This window comes from Malurus melanocephalus, unplaced genomic scaffold (genome assembly GCF_030028575.1).
Source record: "Malurus melanocephalus ecotype Western Australia unplaced genomic scaffold, MMel_1.1 scaffold_0, whole genome shotgun sequence".
Taxonomy (NCBI): Eukaryota; Metazoa; Chordata; class Aves; order Passeriformes; family Maluridae; genus Malurus; species Malurus melanocephalus.
In genome coordinates, this window is record NW_026623232.1 from 5514636 (window position 1) to 5531394 (window position 16759).

Here is a 16759-nt window from a genome sequence, read left to right on the forward strand (position 1 = left end):
AAAATATATACTCTTTGTTTTCTCCACATAGGTTATCCTTTGAAAATTCTTAGAGCACTACAGACCTGGAAAATTTATGTCACTTTTAGCTTGAGAAAAACATTGCTAGRAATTTGTGCTACCTGTGTTGAAATAATAAGCACTTTATAAAAGTATCTTTCGTTGCTTCTAAGGAAACTGGGAAGCATTTTATAATGCAAATTTATAATGCTAATACAGTGCTTTGTGGCCATCAGTAAGGCTAGCCCCACACACCTGGTATTGCCTTGGTGTCAGTGTGCCGTGCTGCTCTTAGGATGGCTGAAAGCCATCCCATAGATAGATAGTATCTATCTATGGTCTCTGTGTAAGTAACCTTTCTTCRTACATATTTTCATTTACTGCAATGTGTGGGATAGGATGGTCTTGCCTATGCAGCACATACAGTCATTGGGCCAGCTTCTTCAATAGGTAACAAGCCATGCTAGAGTCTCTCTTTGTGTATCTGAGCATATTCCACCAACTCCCCTGATTAGATTTTATGTAACTACTTTTARTAGACTTTAGAAAGTGTGTGCTGACCCACTGGCTTCTTCCTCTAGTCTGTTGTTAAGTGTTCTGGGAGCCACAGCAGGTGAGTCAATCTTTATACAAGAGGTGAAGGTAAAGGAATTCTCCTTTCGCTCCAGCATAAACGAAATGCAAAAGGAGCCTGAGGAGGAAGAAAATTCAGTTTATTTAACATGTGGGAGGTCACTCTCCATTGTATACCTTGTTGCCTTGTAGAAATCCACTTGAGGGACAAGGAAAGCAGAAACTATGTATACATATGGAATTGCTTTTGTAACAGAGRGCAGATAGGAATGCTGGGGGCACCTCTTTGGCCAGCATATGAGTGTCATCAGGCTTAAGGGACTGGGCGAATCTATATTTTTATTGGGAAGCTAACTCAGCTTCATTACACTGAATGCAAGTTGATTGATTTCAGTTGTTTAAGGGTACAGGTCTCTTAAGGACCTTTACTCCGTCCTTATATTGGTGCTTGGGAATTATTCATAAACAAGAAACTATTAACCACAAACATACAGCCTCTACACCACTTCTGCACCAGAGAAGTGACCTTCAGTTCTTGTTTAGTATTTTTTGCCTTTTTACTTTATTTCAGCAGCTAGATTTTGTACAGCTTCAGTTATGTTATTGAATGGGCACACAGCAGATGCACCTTACTGGTGCCATGCTGCTTCTCTACCTCTTTTACCTGGAATATTTATCATAATATAACTGTAGCCAGCTGGCTTTCAGGTGTCACTTTCAACAGTCCCTGATAAGGTCAATTTGTAAATGTTTGCACTGGAAGTGCAGAAGAGAATCTAGCCTTCCTTTTAGTTATATGCATTATTCATATAGAGGTGTTCTTTCTTTTGTGAAGTTCTCTGATCTGGCTATAATTCTTGAAATGTATAGTCATGATGTCAAGCAGCTGTACACTTCAGCTGCATTGTCGTCATAAACAGAGCATCTAAACTGCCAGATTTATCAAATCTTCTCTAAGAGACTCTCATAAGAGAGTCTTCATCTACCACACAATGGGTGTACTGAATGTCAAGCCAAGTTAGTTGCTTTAATTTCAGTGTAAATTCTGTGAAATATAGGGGTTTGACATGCTCTTTAGAGGTTTCTGTGTACTAGGTACTTAATATTTAGACCACAAAATAGCCAAAGTTCAGTTCATGAAATGCTTCTGCTGCACAGTCATATAGCACTAAAAATTTTATTTGGGCCTCAAGTGGTACAAGGTCTGGACAGCATAACCCTAAGGAGTCCTTAAGGTCCTGCAGTGTAACATCATCCTATGCCACGTCTTTTGGGATACTGATGGTGGCAGGGACATTTAGCTCTGGGCAAGGGCAGGGCTTTGAGCACTCACTCTGTAAAACTCAACAGCCTGTCTTTTGTTTGCTTATTCTTCTCAAGTACTCTAGATTTCACCAGTTTAGCCCAATTGTAACTTTTCTCTTGCCTTTTGGGATTTAAAGAGGAGCCTGAGCTACTTTCTTCATTCCCCATTTTCTTACTCATTAGGCTCTTGCAGCTGCTGCTTGAGCACATATAGCAAAGAGCTACCACACTCCGGGAAAGCTTACGCAGGAGGAAACTTAATGGAAAATATGAAAAGGAAAAAAAATGTGTTTGATGGACTTTTAATATAAAAAGGGGGTAAAAAAAGAAAAAGAGGAGGGGGAAATTTATTCACTGTAATAGGAACCAAATGTTGGCTGGGACAGCAGCTACAGTCTCACTCTTTCCCTGTAAACTCTATGAGCGGCTTTTCAAAGGCATTACAGGGTGCAGGGCTAATTTAGCAGTCCTGACTTAACCCGTGCCTCTCTACAGAGAGGTATGGAGTGTGGGTTTACAGGACAGAATAGTGGCTTTAATTACAGGCTCAGCCAAAAGCATATTCAAGACAGATACTGTGCCTATCTACTGTTTTSGTCCTCATGTGCTACTGCAGCTATCCACCCATAAAATGCAAAGTCTGCTTGCATAAAGCACTAAAAAGGCTTTATGTCTAGAAATAGAGCCTGTAAGTCTTTTTCAGTTTGGTTTTCAATAAACTTGCCTACAATGAAAGAGGAAAAGTAGAAGAATGTTGTTACAACTCATTTTCATCAAGTTAGTCCACTTGATTCATGCTAGGCTTTTACAGTGGAACCTCTTCAGTGAGAAGTACCTTTCCTATCTGTAAGTGTGCAATACTCCATCTAATTTGGATTCTGTGAAGCATGTATATTCACCCCAGAAATTCTGCCTGGACTAGGATAAGTGATCAAATTTGAGATGGCACTTAACACATATTCTTAGTTTGAATGACTTACCTTAATAAAAGCAGCTCCAGAGAGTACAGTGAGGTATATTCATTAGGTCCACCCTTCTTTGTCTGAACTTCCCTAATTAATTAATACTATATAATTGGGGGTCGGGTGTACGAGACCACACAACACAGTTCAGGCAGTTGCAGATAATCTTCCTCAAAACTTCGTTTTGGGAGCAAAATGATACCAGGTTTCTGTTTTAGTCCTACTGCATATATATCTTGCTGTTAAAATATTTTTGCAGGCTCTGACTGTGTTTGCAGGTGTGGAAATACATGCAAGAAACATGAAGCCAGAACTGCCTTCCACCCAGTAAAGCTCAGCCCTGCATTTGCACTAATTGAGGGTAGAAAGGCTGTGTGATTTTGCTAATCTACATCACTTGGAGGAGATATGCTCAGTTGCTTTCATTACTACTCCAGTGACCTGATGAGCCACAATAGGATGAAGACACTGAACTTTGCAGTCAGCTGACTGTTAGTTACCTTCTCTATTCAGCCTTTCTGTTAGCAAATTTCAGAGCTGCCATGTGTAAAGGGAAGAAAAAAATAGTGTTGCTTACCTGTCGAGTATTCCCTAGGTCAGAGAGACAGTATTTTGTAACAGGCGTGAAACCAAGGATGCTRCTAGGGGCCCCCAAAAAAATTGTCTGCACTGGAGGGTAAATATTTAATTTAATTTTCAGAGACTGGCAAGTTTGGTGCTTCTGAAAGTAAGATGTTGATAATGCCAGCTAAATCCAGGAATAGCTGAGATAGGTTAGGCCTTGCTTAAAGGGGGTTTTCCAGTGCTCCATAATCTCATTTTGCCCTTCCCCTCCTAGACTATCACATGCCTGTTTTGATGCACCTCATTTCTAACTGAGCAGGTTAGACTTAAAACTCATGACCTTGCCTGTGTATGGAGACCTAGGATGCAAAAGACRCTTAATTCCTCATCCGCATTGCCTTTGTTATAAGAAACTACTTTTGTTCCAAAACCAATGGATTTATCAATGGCAGGAAAACAGAGGGAATATTTTTCAGAAGTCAGGGAGCAGGAAATAAATTATACAGAAAATATACCAGAAAAGAAGGAGGCCTGTGGACTTTGATAGTAGTTGTGGAATAAAGTGAAGGAGCAAGAAGGCAGCGAGCTTTCCTTGTATAGCTATTGTGCATGCACATCTGGAATAATAAAGTGGAAAAAGTTCACAGAAAAGCAATGAGCAATCAAGGCCTAAAGAGACTGAGCTGAGGAAAAAGAAGAGAGTTAAGTGTKCTAAGGCTGGCTGAGCTCAAAGGAGGCATAGTTCTAGTAGTGAAGGTTTAGCCCTGAAATAAGTGGARTGTCATATAGTAAAAGAGAAAATTTAAGTTTAATTGGGAATCTTGGGGGAATTCTTGACACTGAATGTATACCTGTTCATAGAGTTGTGCAGCTGAGTGTGACACATGGAATCCTATAGCCACTGAAACATGCACTGATCCTGCACCACAAGGAGATGACTTGGGTGCTGTTGCTCACATCTTTGTTTCTGAGTAAAATTCTTGCAACAGTATCAGTTCTCTCAGTTGAAAGGAGGAATTGTGAGAATGGCAGAGGGGGACTCCTGACATTTGCTAAATATTATGCATATTAAAATGTCCTGGAATGCTTGAATTGTGCCTCTGGTAGCTCTTACAGTTAACCTGTGAATAGATCTAGAAATCATAGTTAAAACTGCAAAACTTGTCATTCTCATTGCCTACACCAGCTGAGTCCTAAGGCTTTGCACATGGATATTGTACATCTTCTGTTCTCTCGTGGCGCAAATATACTGATGGTAAGAGCCCTTTCTGTAGATAAAAGTAGGTTGAAGTGCTGGGAAAATGGGGAGCTGAAGAACTATGGCTGAAACTATTTCAAGATGCCTCATCATTAAGAGGGGAACGTTTGATTGATGGTCTATGACAGAAACTCTCCTGCATTTCTGTACCACTTCTACCATGGGAGGCTGTACTTGTCACTTTGAACTGGATTTGAACCCAACCCACAATTCTGCAAGTTCATTGTGCCAACGCAGCCTTAACAAGCTGCTCATTAACTTCAAAAGCTTTTCTTTAGCTTCTCTTGAAGACCACAAARGTATATTGCTGGTCAGGTGATGGCATCCTCATTTTATACAGGCCAGCTGCTTCCTGTCCCTTCCCTGTGTCCGAGTACCTGTATCGTGGTGAGTTCTGGACAGCTCTCCATGCTTCAGATCTYCAAAATCCCTGGTTTAGGTCTTTTAGGAATATTCAAAATGCTTTGTTCACCTCTGGTATTTTGTGAAACTATTTTTCTTTACCTTTGTAATACTGTTCATRCTATGTTACAAAGCAGGAGGCTTTTAAGAGGCTTGCAAATCCCAGCAAGCAAAGCTACAATCCTTGCTAAAATGTAGGCTCTTGCTGACTAAACTGCACAAGTCACTCTTTCACAGACACTCTGATAATAGCAGAGGCAAGGAGCAAACCATTCTCAAAGACTTGTTGCTGTGTTTTTCAGTTTTAAATTTATTGCTTTTGAAGCTGAGGGGAAGGAAAGAGGGAGAAAGACAAAGAAAGGCCTCGAGGCAAGTGAGAGGCCCAATGCTCCTGCATCCCAGCCAGGCCCCCAGCATCCTGGGCTTTATCCCACTGTTTATCACTGCTCTATAGCCAGCCATAATCTAGGACCTATTGTTAAGGATGGAAGAAGCACATAGTGTGCCAAAGAAAATGTTCTGTGTTTTTCTGAGTGCCTGAACATAAGTCAGCAGGATGCTGGGAGCTGCCACACTAGACAGAATCATTACTTACTYTGCCAACTACTTCCTAGCAGCTGGTGCTCACCAAAGATTTGTACTGAAAACTTYCTAGGCTTGTCATACCAGCTGAATGTCCTGTGGGAAAGAAGCTGCTGCCCAAGGTTGTCTTGCATTCTGTAGCAAGGTGGGAGCACTGATTTATAAATGCACCGGGTTCCTTAATGCCAGCAATGGCCCTTGTTTCTCCTTAGCTTCAGCAATTATAGGAAAGGATGCAAAGTATTTTCATTTTCAGCTTGTTTTCTTTAGTTTAATAGGAAAATAAGTATTTTCTCAGTTTGTGAGACCTCCAGCCATACTGATTTCTGATGTGATCCTATCAGTTCTCACAAACTAAACAGGGTTAAACGGAGGAATATTCTTCATGAATGCTGAAACTTCATTTACACAAGTAATTTGAGCCTAGTTTGCACTGCCTTTCAGTGGGATGTAGACATTTTTCAAGCATTTCAAAAGTGCCTGCTTGGTGAGTGATACATGTGGAGCACCAGTGATTTCATGAATTGGTATTGTTGCCTGCCACACAGGAATTGGTATCAAGCAAGTACCCAGCTGTGCCATTGGAAGAAGGCTTCAATTAAAATATAAATGTAAGACTGATATTTAGTACAGACTTCTTTTAGTAAGCCTTCTTTTGGTACTGACTCACTGTTTGTCATGGTTCTTTTTAACTGAGATTCTCAGTGACTGGTGTTCTGGGGTCTGGTCTTGTCTACCCCTTCAGTCCTTGGAATTCTGTTCAACTTTTTTTCAAGTGGAAATAAGTCAGCTCTCTCCTTTCTTGTAAGAACTGATAATCACATCCCTTCTGTGGTATGGACACTGCATTTTTTTCTGTAATCAATGAACAAATGCATTAACATTTCAGTATTGTTTAGTATTTTAGTATATGCTGTYATTAGTTTCTAATAGAGGTGTAGGTAGTTAATTGCATAAAGGTTGCTTACATCAGAAAAGAGCTAATGAATTGGAAAAACTCAAATTGGAACTYGACTAGAAAGGTAGTTTGGAACCAGAAAAACTGGAGATGAATGGATGGTATTCTAGCACTTCTAGACTGGATTCCAATCATAATTGCATGGTGATTTGTTGAAAATGGTCTCAGAAGCAAACCTGTATCTTTTGTGGTGCAAAAAACTGCAGCAGAGAGGTTTTATGCTGTCAGTGAATTGGAAGAGGGAATTCTGGCCCAGCCTTTATGAAAACTACAGTTGAAAGAAAGGACCACAGTGGGTTTCTTGCCAAAAACACTGAGTAGCCCCAAGAACCGCTGGAAGGACARAATCTTGCTTACAAAGGATGGGCCATAATGCCAGAGGCTGAGATTTCCTGTGCATACTGAAGGCCTGAATCCTGGCCAGATCTCTAAACTAAGCAACTCATAAATAATCTTGAGCAAGCTGTGAGAGGATTGCTCACAACCAGCCTGGCTGACAGAATGAAATCAAATCTCTTCTGGTGGCACAGGCAGGAATTTCTATTTCCCATTTGCATGTGTGTGCATCTATGCCTAAATCTGTTGTCTGAACATGTGAGGAAATGAATATTCAATCATTAGTGTTCAAGCAATAATTCTGAATTGAAAACAAGCAGGTCTGTAAGCACAAATGCTCCAATCATCATTTCCTTTAGGGATGTGGAGTTTTTTTCTGGTTATTTTTGGCTTTGCCTGGAATAGTGTGAGTTGTGAGAAAGCTTTTAAATTCAGTGTGGGGTATTTATACAGTCTCCCTAACAAGTGAACTCTTTAGTATCTCTTAAGGTGTGAGGTCTTCTACAGCTCTTTTGCAGCCTTCATCACGGTGCCSAGCCTGTTACAGATTTCCTTGGGCAGAAGAACTAACTTCTGCTTAAGGGTGCATAAGTATTGTCATGCTTCAATAAATCATCCAACAGGCAGAGACTGAGAATAGGAAATGCACCATGGTACATTCCTRTGTGCATGGCAAACACACTGAGAGCTGGAGCATGTCTCTGGCARCAGTGTATTGAGTCTCAGATCCTGAGCCCTGTTCTGTACCAGAGCAAACATTGCCTTAGATGTAATATCAGCAGATGAAAWACCTCTTTATGAAAGTGACCCTAAGACTGGCAATTACACTGGCTTTCTGTTGTCAAATATTGTATGTTTATGTTCTCAAAGGTTGAAGTTATGCTTTGCAACATAATGCATAAATGCAGAAAAATGCATTTACTTGGACTTCTGTCTGTGAATATGGGAAAACCCATAGAAGCCAACAGAAGCATATTCAGTCCAGAAGGATTCTGCAGGCCGTGAAGATAAAATATACTTAGGCAAGCAACAATGTTTTTAATATATTGTCTAGAAAATAAGTAAATAAGTGGAGAGAATTATGTGGAGAAAAGGTATTGGAACCACAGGGAGTAGTGTACAAAATTGTGCTGCAAAAACATGTTAGCCAAAGTTATTRTAGTTTTGTTTGGTATTTTTAAATTTAGTTCTTCCTAAAGATTTAATGACATAATTTCAATGGTACTTTCCTGGGTAATTTAAGCTAAGCTTACCTGGGCAATATAATATCCTAAAGAATTTATTTTGGGCTATATAGCTCATATATAGGTTGAAACAGAAAAAGTGAATTAAAGCAGCTTAGAGACTCAATGAGAGCATTTGAAAGTTCATTGAATTGGACAAAGGCTGGAGAAAGGCAGCAATCTCAGTGCATTTTAAAAAAATCRGTCCTAAGTATTTGTAATTACGTAACAGTTAATCCTTTGCCAGATAGCTCAAAACAAAAGAAATAAGGATCAGGGAAACGTTATTAAAATTTTGCCATTTGTATAGTGGCCCTCACAGTGCCATTTGGATAGTGGCCCTCACTTCAGACTGCAGTCATTATACATCAACTCTGTGGCACAAAGTCTGGCTGTCAGCAGGTCCAATTTTAGTGGAGTTTTCATTTACATCAATTTTGTCTCCTCCATTTTGCCTTGACTGTTACATTTTAGAAATAACCACTCAGTCTTTAGCTTCATAAGCATTCTTTTGGATCAAAGGATGAATTTTATGTATTGCAGGTTCTGAGCTGGAGGTASATATAAGAGGAGTTGGAACAGATGTTAGTTTCTAGAATTAATACAGTTTAAATATCTTAAAGAGTGCTTGAGTGAATTCACTTCCTTCTGACTTAGACCTGAGACAGGCTTCCTTTCAAACCCCTAATGCATAAACAACATTGGCTGCATTTTTGCMGAAGGGGTGGACTGTCTGGTTCAATGTCTGATCAGACAGGGCCCACAGAAGATTTTGTGGGAAGAGCACTKGGTGATGTTACAGAATGACAATACTTCCCCAATATTCTCTCGGACTTGGTAAYCAGTGATTTTTCTGGCCTGGAAATGGTATTTTTGGCTAGTGATAGTGTTAGCGGCTTGTGCTTCTTAGAGTTGTCTAATAATTTTTGAATCCCTGTGAATTTTAGCCATCCTTAACTTCCTGTAGTAATAAGGCCTCTACAGTTTAATTTTGTGTTACAAGAAAAACTGCCACCCTTTCTTTGWTTTAACCTGCCCACCTGATGACTTCATTTGGTTCCTCCTGTGTTTTGTAGCTTGAGAGGTTAGTAATTGTTTCCTCTTCTCCTTCTCTCAGAGGCTTGTGATTTTATAGATACTTTTCTTATTTCTTTTAGTTGTCATTTTTCCAAGCTGAAGAGTCCATATTTATTTAGTCACCATTCAATATATATGTTTCATACCTTCGATCATCTCTGCAGCATTTCTTTGTACTTTTTCTAGTTCTACTGTATGTTTTTTGAGAAGAGAGAAGAGACAGGGGTTAGAACCATCCTCAATATGCAAAAAGAGATGCAACATTGGTTTACATAGTAGCATAGTAGTGTTCATGGTTTTGCTCTCTAGGCCTTTCCCCATAGTTCTCCACACTGAATTTGCTTTTTGGGAGTATTTGCACAGTGTTTTCGTAGAAAAAGTCTATTATATTTATACTTGTAAAGTCTCCTTCCTGAATAGAAATAACTAGTTCATAGTTCATCACTGCATAAAACTAGAATTATATTTCCCTCTATACATGACTTCATAGTCATTGAAATGAACACCATCTACTAATTCAGCTTCTGATTATTCATTATCATTGTTAATGTGTTTTTTCCCACTTCCCAGTGAATTTCAGTTTTTCACCAGAAAGAAGACTTTCTTTTTATTTTACTCTTTTTTTCTGTAGATCACTTAGAAAGGTTTGAAAAGTAGAGACCATAGCACAGATTCTTATGGGACCCCACTGGTGATCTCCTTCCACTGTGGTAACTGCCCATTTCTTCTAGCTCTTTTCATGTGTTTTAACCAGACATGAAATCCATGAGAAATTACCCCATACATCCTATGTTGGCTTATTTTATTTAGAAATATTTTTAACTGAACTTAACCTGATTTTCTCAACTGAAGAAAGCTGGTGTGAATAAGTAATTCTAGGCAARTACATAAATGCAGCTGTTGTTTAGTTCAAAACAGAGGTATTGAAGATCATATTCACTCAGAAGTTCTGATGAGGAGTGAATGAGGCTGTTTACTGAGTACCAACATGGCTCTGATGGAGCTCCTGTATGCTCTTCAGCTTTGTATCTGGTGCAGTTGATGTTTGTTTCAAGGGGCTGGYCTGCAGTCATTCCCAGGTATCTCCCAAAGGCTGCMTCCTGGTCTCAGCACAATCCTTTGTGTTTTCACCTGTCACTATGATCTGGGTTTACTGGAAGGATAACAGAGTCCAGCTGYTTCCCACAAGGGAACATTGAGCTTYATCATCAGAATGGGTGATRGAGTCTGTATCTATGCAGTGGAAGGAACAGATACAGCCCTTGGGATCAGAGTTGAGTCCAGGTGACAGCAAGCTGCTCTTAACCCATAGGATGAGCTGGTGGGACTGGGGAGGAGACAGCTGGAGATCATTTCAAAAATTCTTTGTTCCTTGTCCTTTCTTCCTTTTAAGTTTTGCTTTTTGTGGCATCCTGTGCCTAGCAGGGTTCAGTGCTGGAAGGCCAGCACCACACACACATCCCATGGATCCAGAGCTGACCAACCACAGGTGCAACCATAGCAACAGAGAGGATCATGACTTTGTTACTGGGACAGAAGAGGGGGGAGACAGGTTCAGAAGAAGAAATCAGCGCTCCCAAGATTAACCACAAAGCCAGCTTTGGATCTTGAGTTTCAAGGCCTGAATATTGTGAGCAACATGACAGTTGTCACTTTTCCAAGCACTGGTGAAAGGAAAAGAGCTGAAAGACTGAGGGTTCTGTCACAAAAAGTARCAGGGAGTGAGAGTCATTTATCCAGTGTTGCATTGGAGTACAATGGAAGCAAAGGAATGCGGAAGCGTAGGTGGGATCCCTTGAGCAAAGAGACCTGGAGATAGCTGCCCACAGCCAGAGGCCCATGAGACTAAAAGTAGTACTGGTGCTCCAAGCAGAGGGAGGCCCAGAGGACACAAGGTGAAAATGCTGCTGAAYTCTTTTTCTGCTGGATTATGATACTCTTCTGTTGCTGAGGAGCTGAGTATGGCAAGCAACCCTTTAGTGTTTGGAGTCCTTGTTCTCAGTGTGCTTTGAAAGGGATGCATTAGGTTATTTTTGAGGGAGAGTAAATATGGCTGGCAGTTGTCTCTGGTCTTGTTTGAAACATACTTCTGAATATTTTAAGGGTTTGCAATGCTGACAAAGCTTTTGGGGGATGGAGCAACACATTCAAAGGAAGCTGTGATATGTTTAAAGAGTCTAGCTTGTATGTTTTGATAGGATCCTGAAGCAAAGAGATTGCAGTAAATTCCCTAGCCAAAACCACGACCTACACTCCAAATTATGACATAAAAGTCACCAATTATCTTGTATGTACCAGTTACATATGATGTGGATAGGAAATATAAGAGAAGTCTGCCCTAGAAATCCAAGGGAAGTTTTTGGAAGGAGTGGCTGAGAGAAATATGAYGGAGACCAACAGACACTTGGGAAGCTCAGGCATTGAGACTTGAAGGTTACATTAGCCAGTGTCAGGATTCAGGGGGTCATATGGCCTCTGTCTTATGAGCACAGRATATGTGAATTGCTGGGCCATTGTAGCCTCTTCAGGACACCTCATGGTCCTGTCAGTCTGCCACCTGCTCTCTGCAAAGCCCCTCAGCCTTGTGTAGAATTGGGTTGGTGCTGCCTTCTCACCAAGGCTTGCCAACTTCAAAGCAAGCCAGTGACCTTCTGTTGGTGCTTATCATGTTGCAGGCCACAGCTGAACTCCTACAATGTAAGCCTGGGTTGTAAGAGCTCCTGTAACTTTGCAGGAGGCCTTCTATCTTCTGGGAAAGGCTTGCATTGCTCTGATGATGAAAGAAATGGGCTTTTCTCACTCTCCCCAGGTCTTTTGGATTCTAGCTCTACCAAGTCAGTATGTATCGTAGTTGGAACCTCACCAACCAGCCCTTTATCCTTTATGTCTGTTTCTATTCCATTCTCACTGCGATATATATGTGCTTAGTGCAAGCCTTATGTTACTGTATTAAAGTCTCTACAAATCCAAATAGGTAATTATCTCATTAGTGATGGGAATCAGGTCTTTTCCTGCTGCTATTCTGCCTGTCTTCAATGCTAATCAGCCAAAGAAATGTTCCAGTTTAGAGTTTTTATCCTCATTTCCTTTTTTCTCCTCAAGAGAATGTCTAGTAATATAGTCCCAGCCTGAAATTTAAGGACAGCAGTTGGCACATGGCACCTCCAGCAGGTGTTGTGCTTGCTAAAGCCACTTTATGCAAATTCATAGTTGGCTAAATATTAAGAGATTGCTTGGAAGCAGCAGTGCCTCGTAGGCAGCAGTCCTTATATGCAGRGTGGTGAAAATATGATGGCTCTTTTTTCCTCAGGCCTCCAGAGAATCATCATTTTGCCTTGGAAGGAGAGGTGGAGAGCAGTGTCTACAACAAGGTGACACGGGCTCCTCTGGCACATCCCAACTATCAGCTTCAGTTTGCAGTGCAGCAGCTTCAGCAGCAGAAACTTCAGTCACGACAGGTGTTGGAGCAAAACCAAGCACGGCAACAGGTAACTAAGAAAAAATCCTGCCTGGGTTGTAGCAGTGCTGACTGAGTCTTAGATGTGCAGAACAAACCCAGAGACATTACATACTGCACAGATTTTGGGAAGGAAGTAGCTGTTAAAGTGGGTTGCAACAAAACTGATATTACCTGTAGTGATTTTGATGGCATTTTTATGCTGTGGTTGCCAATAGCTTCTTCCATTGCGCTGACATCTGAAGAGCTGTAGGAAATAGGAAAAAGGGCTTGTATTATTGATGTTCTGGATGTTCTGGATGACACCTAGATGCCAAAGATGGACCATTGTGTGTGGAACAGCATTTGCATCCTGCCTGGGGAATCTTTCAAGATTATAATGACTTAATTGATGCACTTGTTACCTTACTTTGTCATTATGGAGAGTGATATGTATTTTGAGTGATGTCCAAAAGGCTTCCCTGCTAAAAGGATGGAAACCTTTGGGTGAACAAGCCTTCATTCAAAAGAGCTTTGTCTCCATTAGAGCTGTTTGTTAGCAGCCTGGCATGACTGGACTCCCATGAACAGACCTAACACATGGATGTCTGAACACCCCATCRCCCTCCTGTGAAGCAGTCATTAGTCAGGGTCCTTGAGAACAGGTTATAAGCAAATTGCCCTCATCCTTTCCTGGGAGCATCTTGAAGGACAGGCCCTTCTGCTTTTCCTCCTTRCCCTCCTTTCAAGACCCTTTCTTTGCCATGTAGTTTTCATCCTCAGCCTCTCTCACCTACAGTCTTTTCACTCCCACTCCACGCAGGAGGTCTTCATTTCACTCTGTGCATGGGGCTCTGTGTGGGCAGTTGTGGCTGCTCACGAGCTCAGGAAAGGGCCATAAACTGGCTTGTGCCTGTGAAGAGGCTGGAGCTGGCCATGGGGCCTGGCTGAGCCCTCTTCTAATTGCTGACATTGAGCTGATGTTATTCTTGGCCTGGGGCAGAGCCATTACTCAGGGGTTTCTGTTAAAATGATTCTTTGTTAAACCTCCTCTCACCCCCACAACAYCCCCCCTCCTTTTTCTCCCTCCCTTCTCCTGAGCCAAGCATTTTGGAGTTGCTGTATTTAGGCTATTGCTGTGCTTCAGGGCTCAGGCTGTACTGAATTTGCCATTAATGAAGGAAAATACTTGCTGAACACAGGGCCTTCAGACTTTCTGTCATGAATAAAATGGCATCTTAATAAAATGATTGTTTCTTGGACACTTCCTGTCCAAGACATTGTATGGAGCCTGCTATCCCACCTCTTCTTGTCWCAGTTGCACCGATCCTCTGGTGTCTCTGCCAGTCACAGCATTACCCTTGTCTTCCCCTGTACCCTCTCTMGTTTTCTGTTACTGACCTCTTCCTTCTGCTAGTTTGATTCTCAGACTTCAGTCCTTTAACTTGACCTAAGAACTGCTTTCTCTTTTCTGCTGTTTATGCATTTTCTGCCCTACATCTTCCCACTCACACTGCTTTGACTTCTGCACCACCCTCTTTGTCCTCCCTTTTTACTGGAGGTTCATGTAGGTTATCATAGGCTGCATGGCTTTACCGCATTTCCTTGTCAGTGTCACCTATTTCCCATTGCCTGCTGTTTCCTTTCTGATCTTTCTCATGTATTGAGATGTGCTCCATGCTTTGTTGTCTTGCCTGTTACATTCAAATTTGTCATTTTCCTCTCAGCAGAGGAAATACATCCCCCAAGATTGAAGGTCCATCACTTGAAAGAGTGTCGTCATCTCTCTGCTTTGGGGAATGCATGCAGGATATTTCCAAGACTGATTGTTCAAGTTCTTGTTATGGTTAGAAGGCAGACTAGCCATATGTCAGTGGCTGAAGTACATCTGTTAATTAATATATCTTGAGACACACCCTGAGTGTGGTGTGACCATGCCATGACTAAATGCCAGTCTTTCCTTCTGGCTCTGGCAAAGGGACTAGTTACATCTATATGTATGTGATCAAGTAACAGAAGCACCATGATTATTAACACAGGCAAATGCTTCTCCTGTACATTAACCAATTTAGTATGTTGGAGATGAGGTGGATGCTCTGGTGAGCATGGACTTTTCTAGTTGAGCATTAGGAACCCTTCATGTACAATGCARTAGCTCTGTCTTATCATGTGTGTTAACAGGAAGGTTTATTGTGTGTTTCTTTGTTGCAGCACCCACTCTCCGTTGARCACTTTCCAGACTCTTAAGAATGATGATGATTTCTCCAGGCATTTAACAATTTGCAGAATAGCAAATACTGTGTGGGCAGAGGAAGAGGAATAATAATAGTTTTCACTCATTGTATGCAGAAATTAGTTCACACAGTTCAGTACAGTAGAAATAGACCTTTGATGCCAGAATAGGTTTCACTACCTGGACAAAAAAAAAAAAAAAAAAACAGCAAACCGATGGCATGAGAATTTAACAAACCAATAGGTGGAGTGATATGGGCCATTAACAGAGACAGTACAGAACTTGAGAAAAGAGAAAAAAAAATAGAGAGGGAAAGAGTTTGAAAGTAGCGGGAAGAGGCTTAAATCTGATATCAATAAAATCGAGGAACAAGAATTACGAAATCAAACCAAAAGACAAGAAAAACAGGCTTATTAGCAGTATTTTTACTGTTCAAAGGAGACTTCATGTGACATGTTATGACCTAGATGTTAGTATCACTGCTGCAGCTGGCAAGACAGTTAATGTACCATCATTGTTTATTCTCTAATTGTTTCCTGTACTGGAGAGATGCCATTAGCTGTTAGGGAGGTTCTTTTTTTGTGTGGCTATGTTCTGTCTGCTTAGCCTAGCATCTACTGGGTTTAAAATTTTATGCCAAGCATTTCACATGGGAAAAAAGCTAAATTAAAACAAGGAAAGTACAATTGTATGGTGGAATGATCCCCGTCAGTACTGCTTACATCAAAAAGGCTCGTGTTAAACAAGACATGAATCATGTTAATGAGTTGTGTGGGCAGTTTTGTGATCACATTTTCAGTCACAAATTTAAGTAGATTTTATGCTGTAGAATATTAGGCTAAATTAATCTTAAATAATTCTCCTCTCAGTCATTTAAAAACGGTATGTCCTGAAATATTCCTCATTTTATGAAGTTCAGCAATTTTTTTTTCTATCTGTTATTCTCTTCTGACATCCTTGTAATTTATTTAGATCAGTCTGGAAAGACTGAGTTCTGTGAATAATATTCCTAGTATTACTAGAACTACATTATTCCTGCCTGAGGATACAGGGCTTCCTTGAATGCAGCCTTGAACATAATAAAACTGTTTTCTAAACTGTTGTATTTGGAACTGCTGTCAGATTTGCAGTATCTCTTTTCTTTCAGTTTCTTCTTCATTCTYGTTATTCAGCTTTCTCCCTTGGATTGTTTTCCCACTAAATGTATTAACTGCCATTTTTCCTATTTGAGTCTTGTGATACTGATGAGTCAAAGTCTCAGTCTAAGTAAAATGGAACAACCATTCTCAAAGCAGTAGTCTGAGCTGATTTATACCAGCTGAAATTTTGTCCCCATGTTTCTGATCCTGTCACTATTATTAGAGTTATGGTAATGCCCAGATGTATTAACTGTCTTTCCAATACAATGATACAGCCCAATCCTCGCCCCAGAGAGAAATAAAGCAGAAGGCACCAAGTGAACTGAGTTTAGTGTATTTTATTCTTGCTCTGAAGAGTTTACCAAGGAGGATATGGTTCAGGACAGCCTGTGCATACCATGAGCTTACTCTTCTTTAACATCCCAAGATCCTTGTCTTAGTGCAGTTTAACACTATGATGGTTAATAGTACATTTTGAGCCTGCTCTTTATTGCCACTTTGTGAATTTTCAATGCAACCAGTTGTTGTATCCAACCTGATTTAACTGAATGCAGTAAATATGTGTTTAAAAGAGTTTTCACAAAACAATTTATATGACTGGAAAGGTCTTCCAACCCTATAAATTCTGTGTATTTTTGCAATGTTACCTGAAACACAATTGCTTTTCTAAAAGTTGTAGGTAGTATTTTGTTGGATTTCCTTTCTTTTTTT

General features: G+C 40.6%; 1 protein-coding gene across 1 annotated transcript in view; it reads left to right on the forward strand.

Annotated features, from left to right (window-relative positions):
- Positions 1-16759, forward strand: part of TTLL5 (tubulin tyrosine ligase like 5) — a 128106-nt gene that overhangs the window by 85351 nt on the left and 25996 nt on the right. Inside the window, exon 31 of the mRNA XM_057376020.1 lies at positions 12551-12728. Within this exon, the coding sequence (XP_057232003.1) occupies positions 12551-12728 (178 nt within the window). The remainder of the gene's footprint in view (positions 1-12550; positions 12729-16759) is intronic.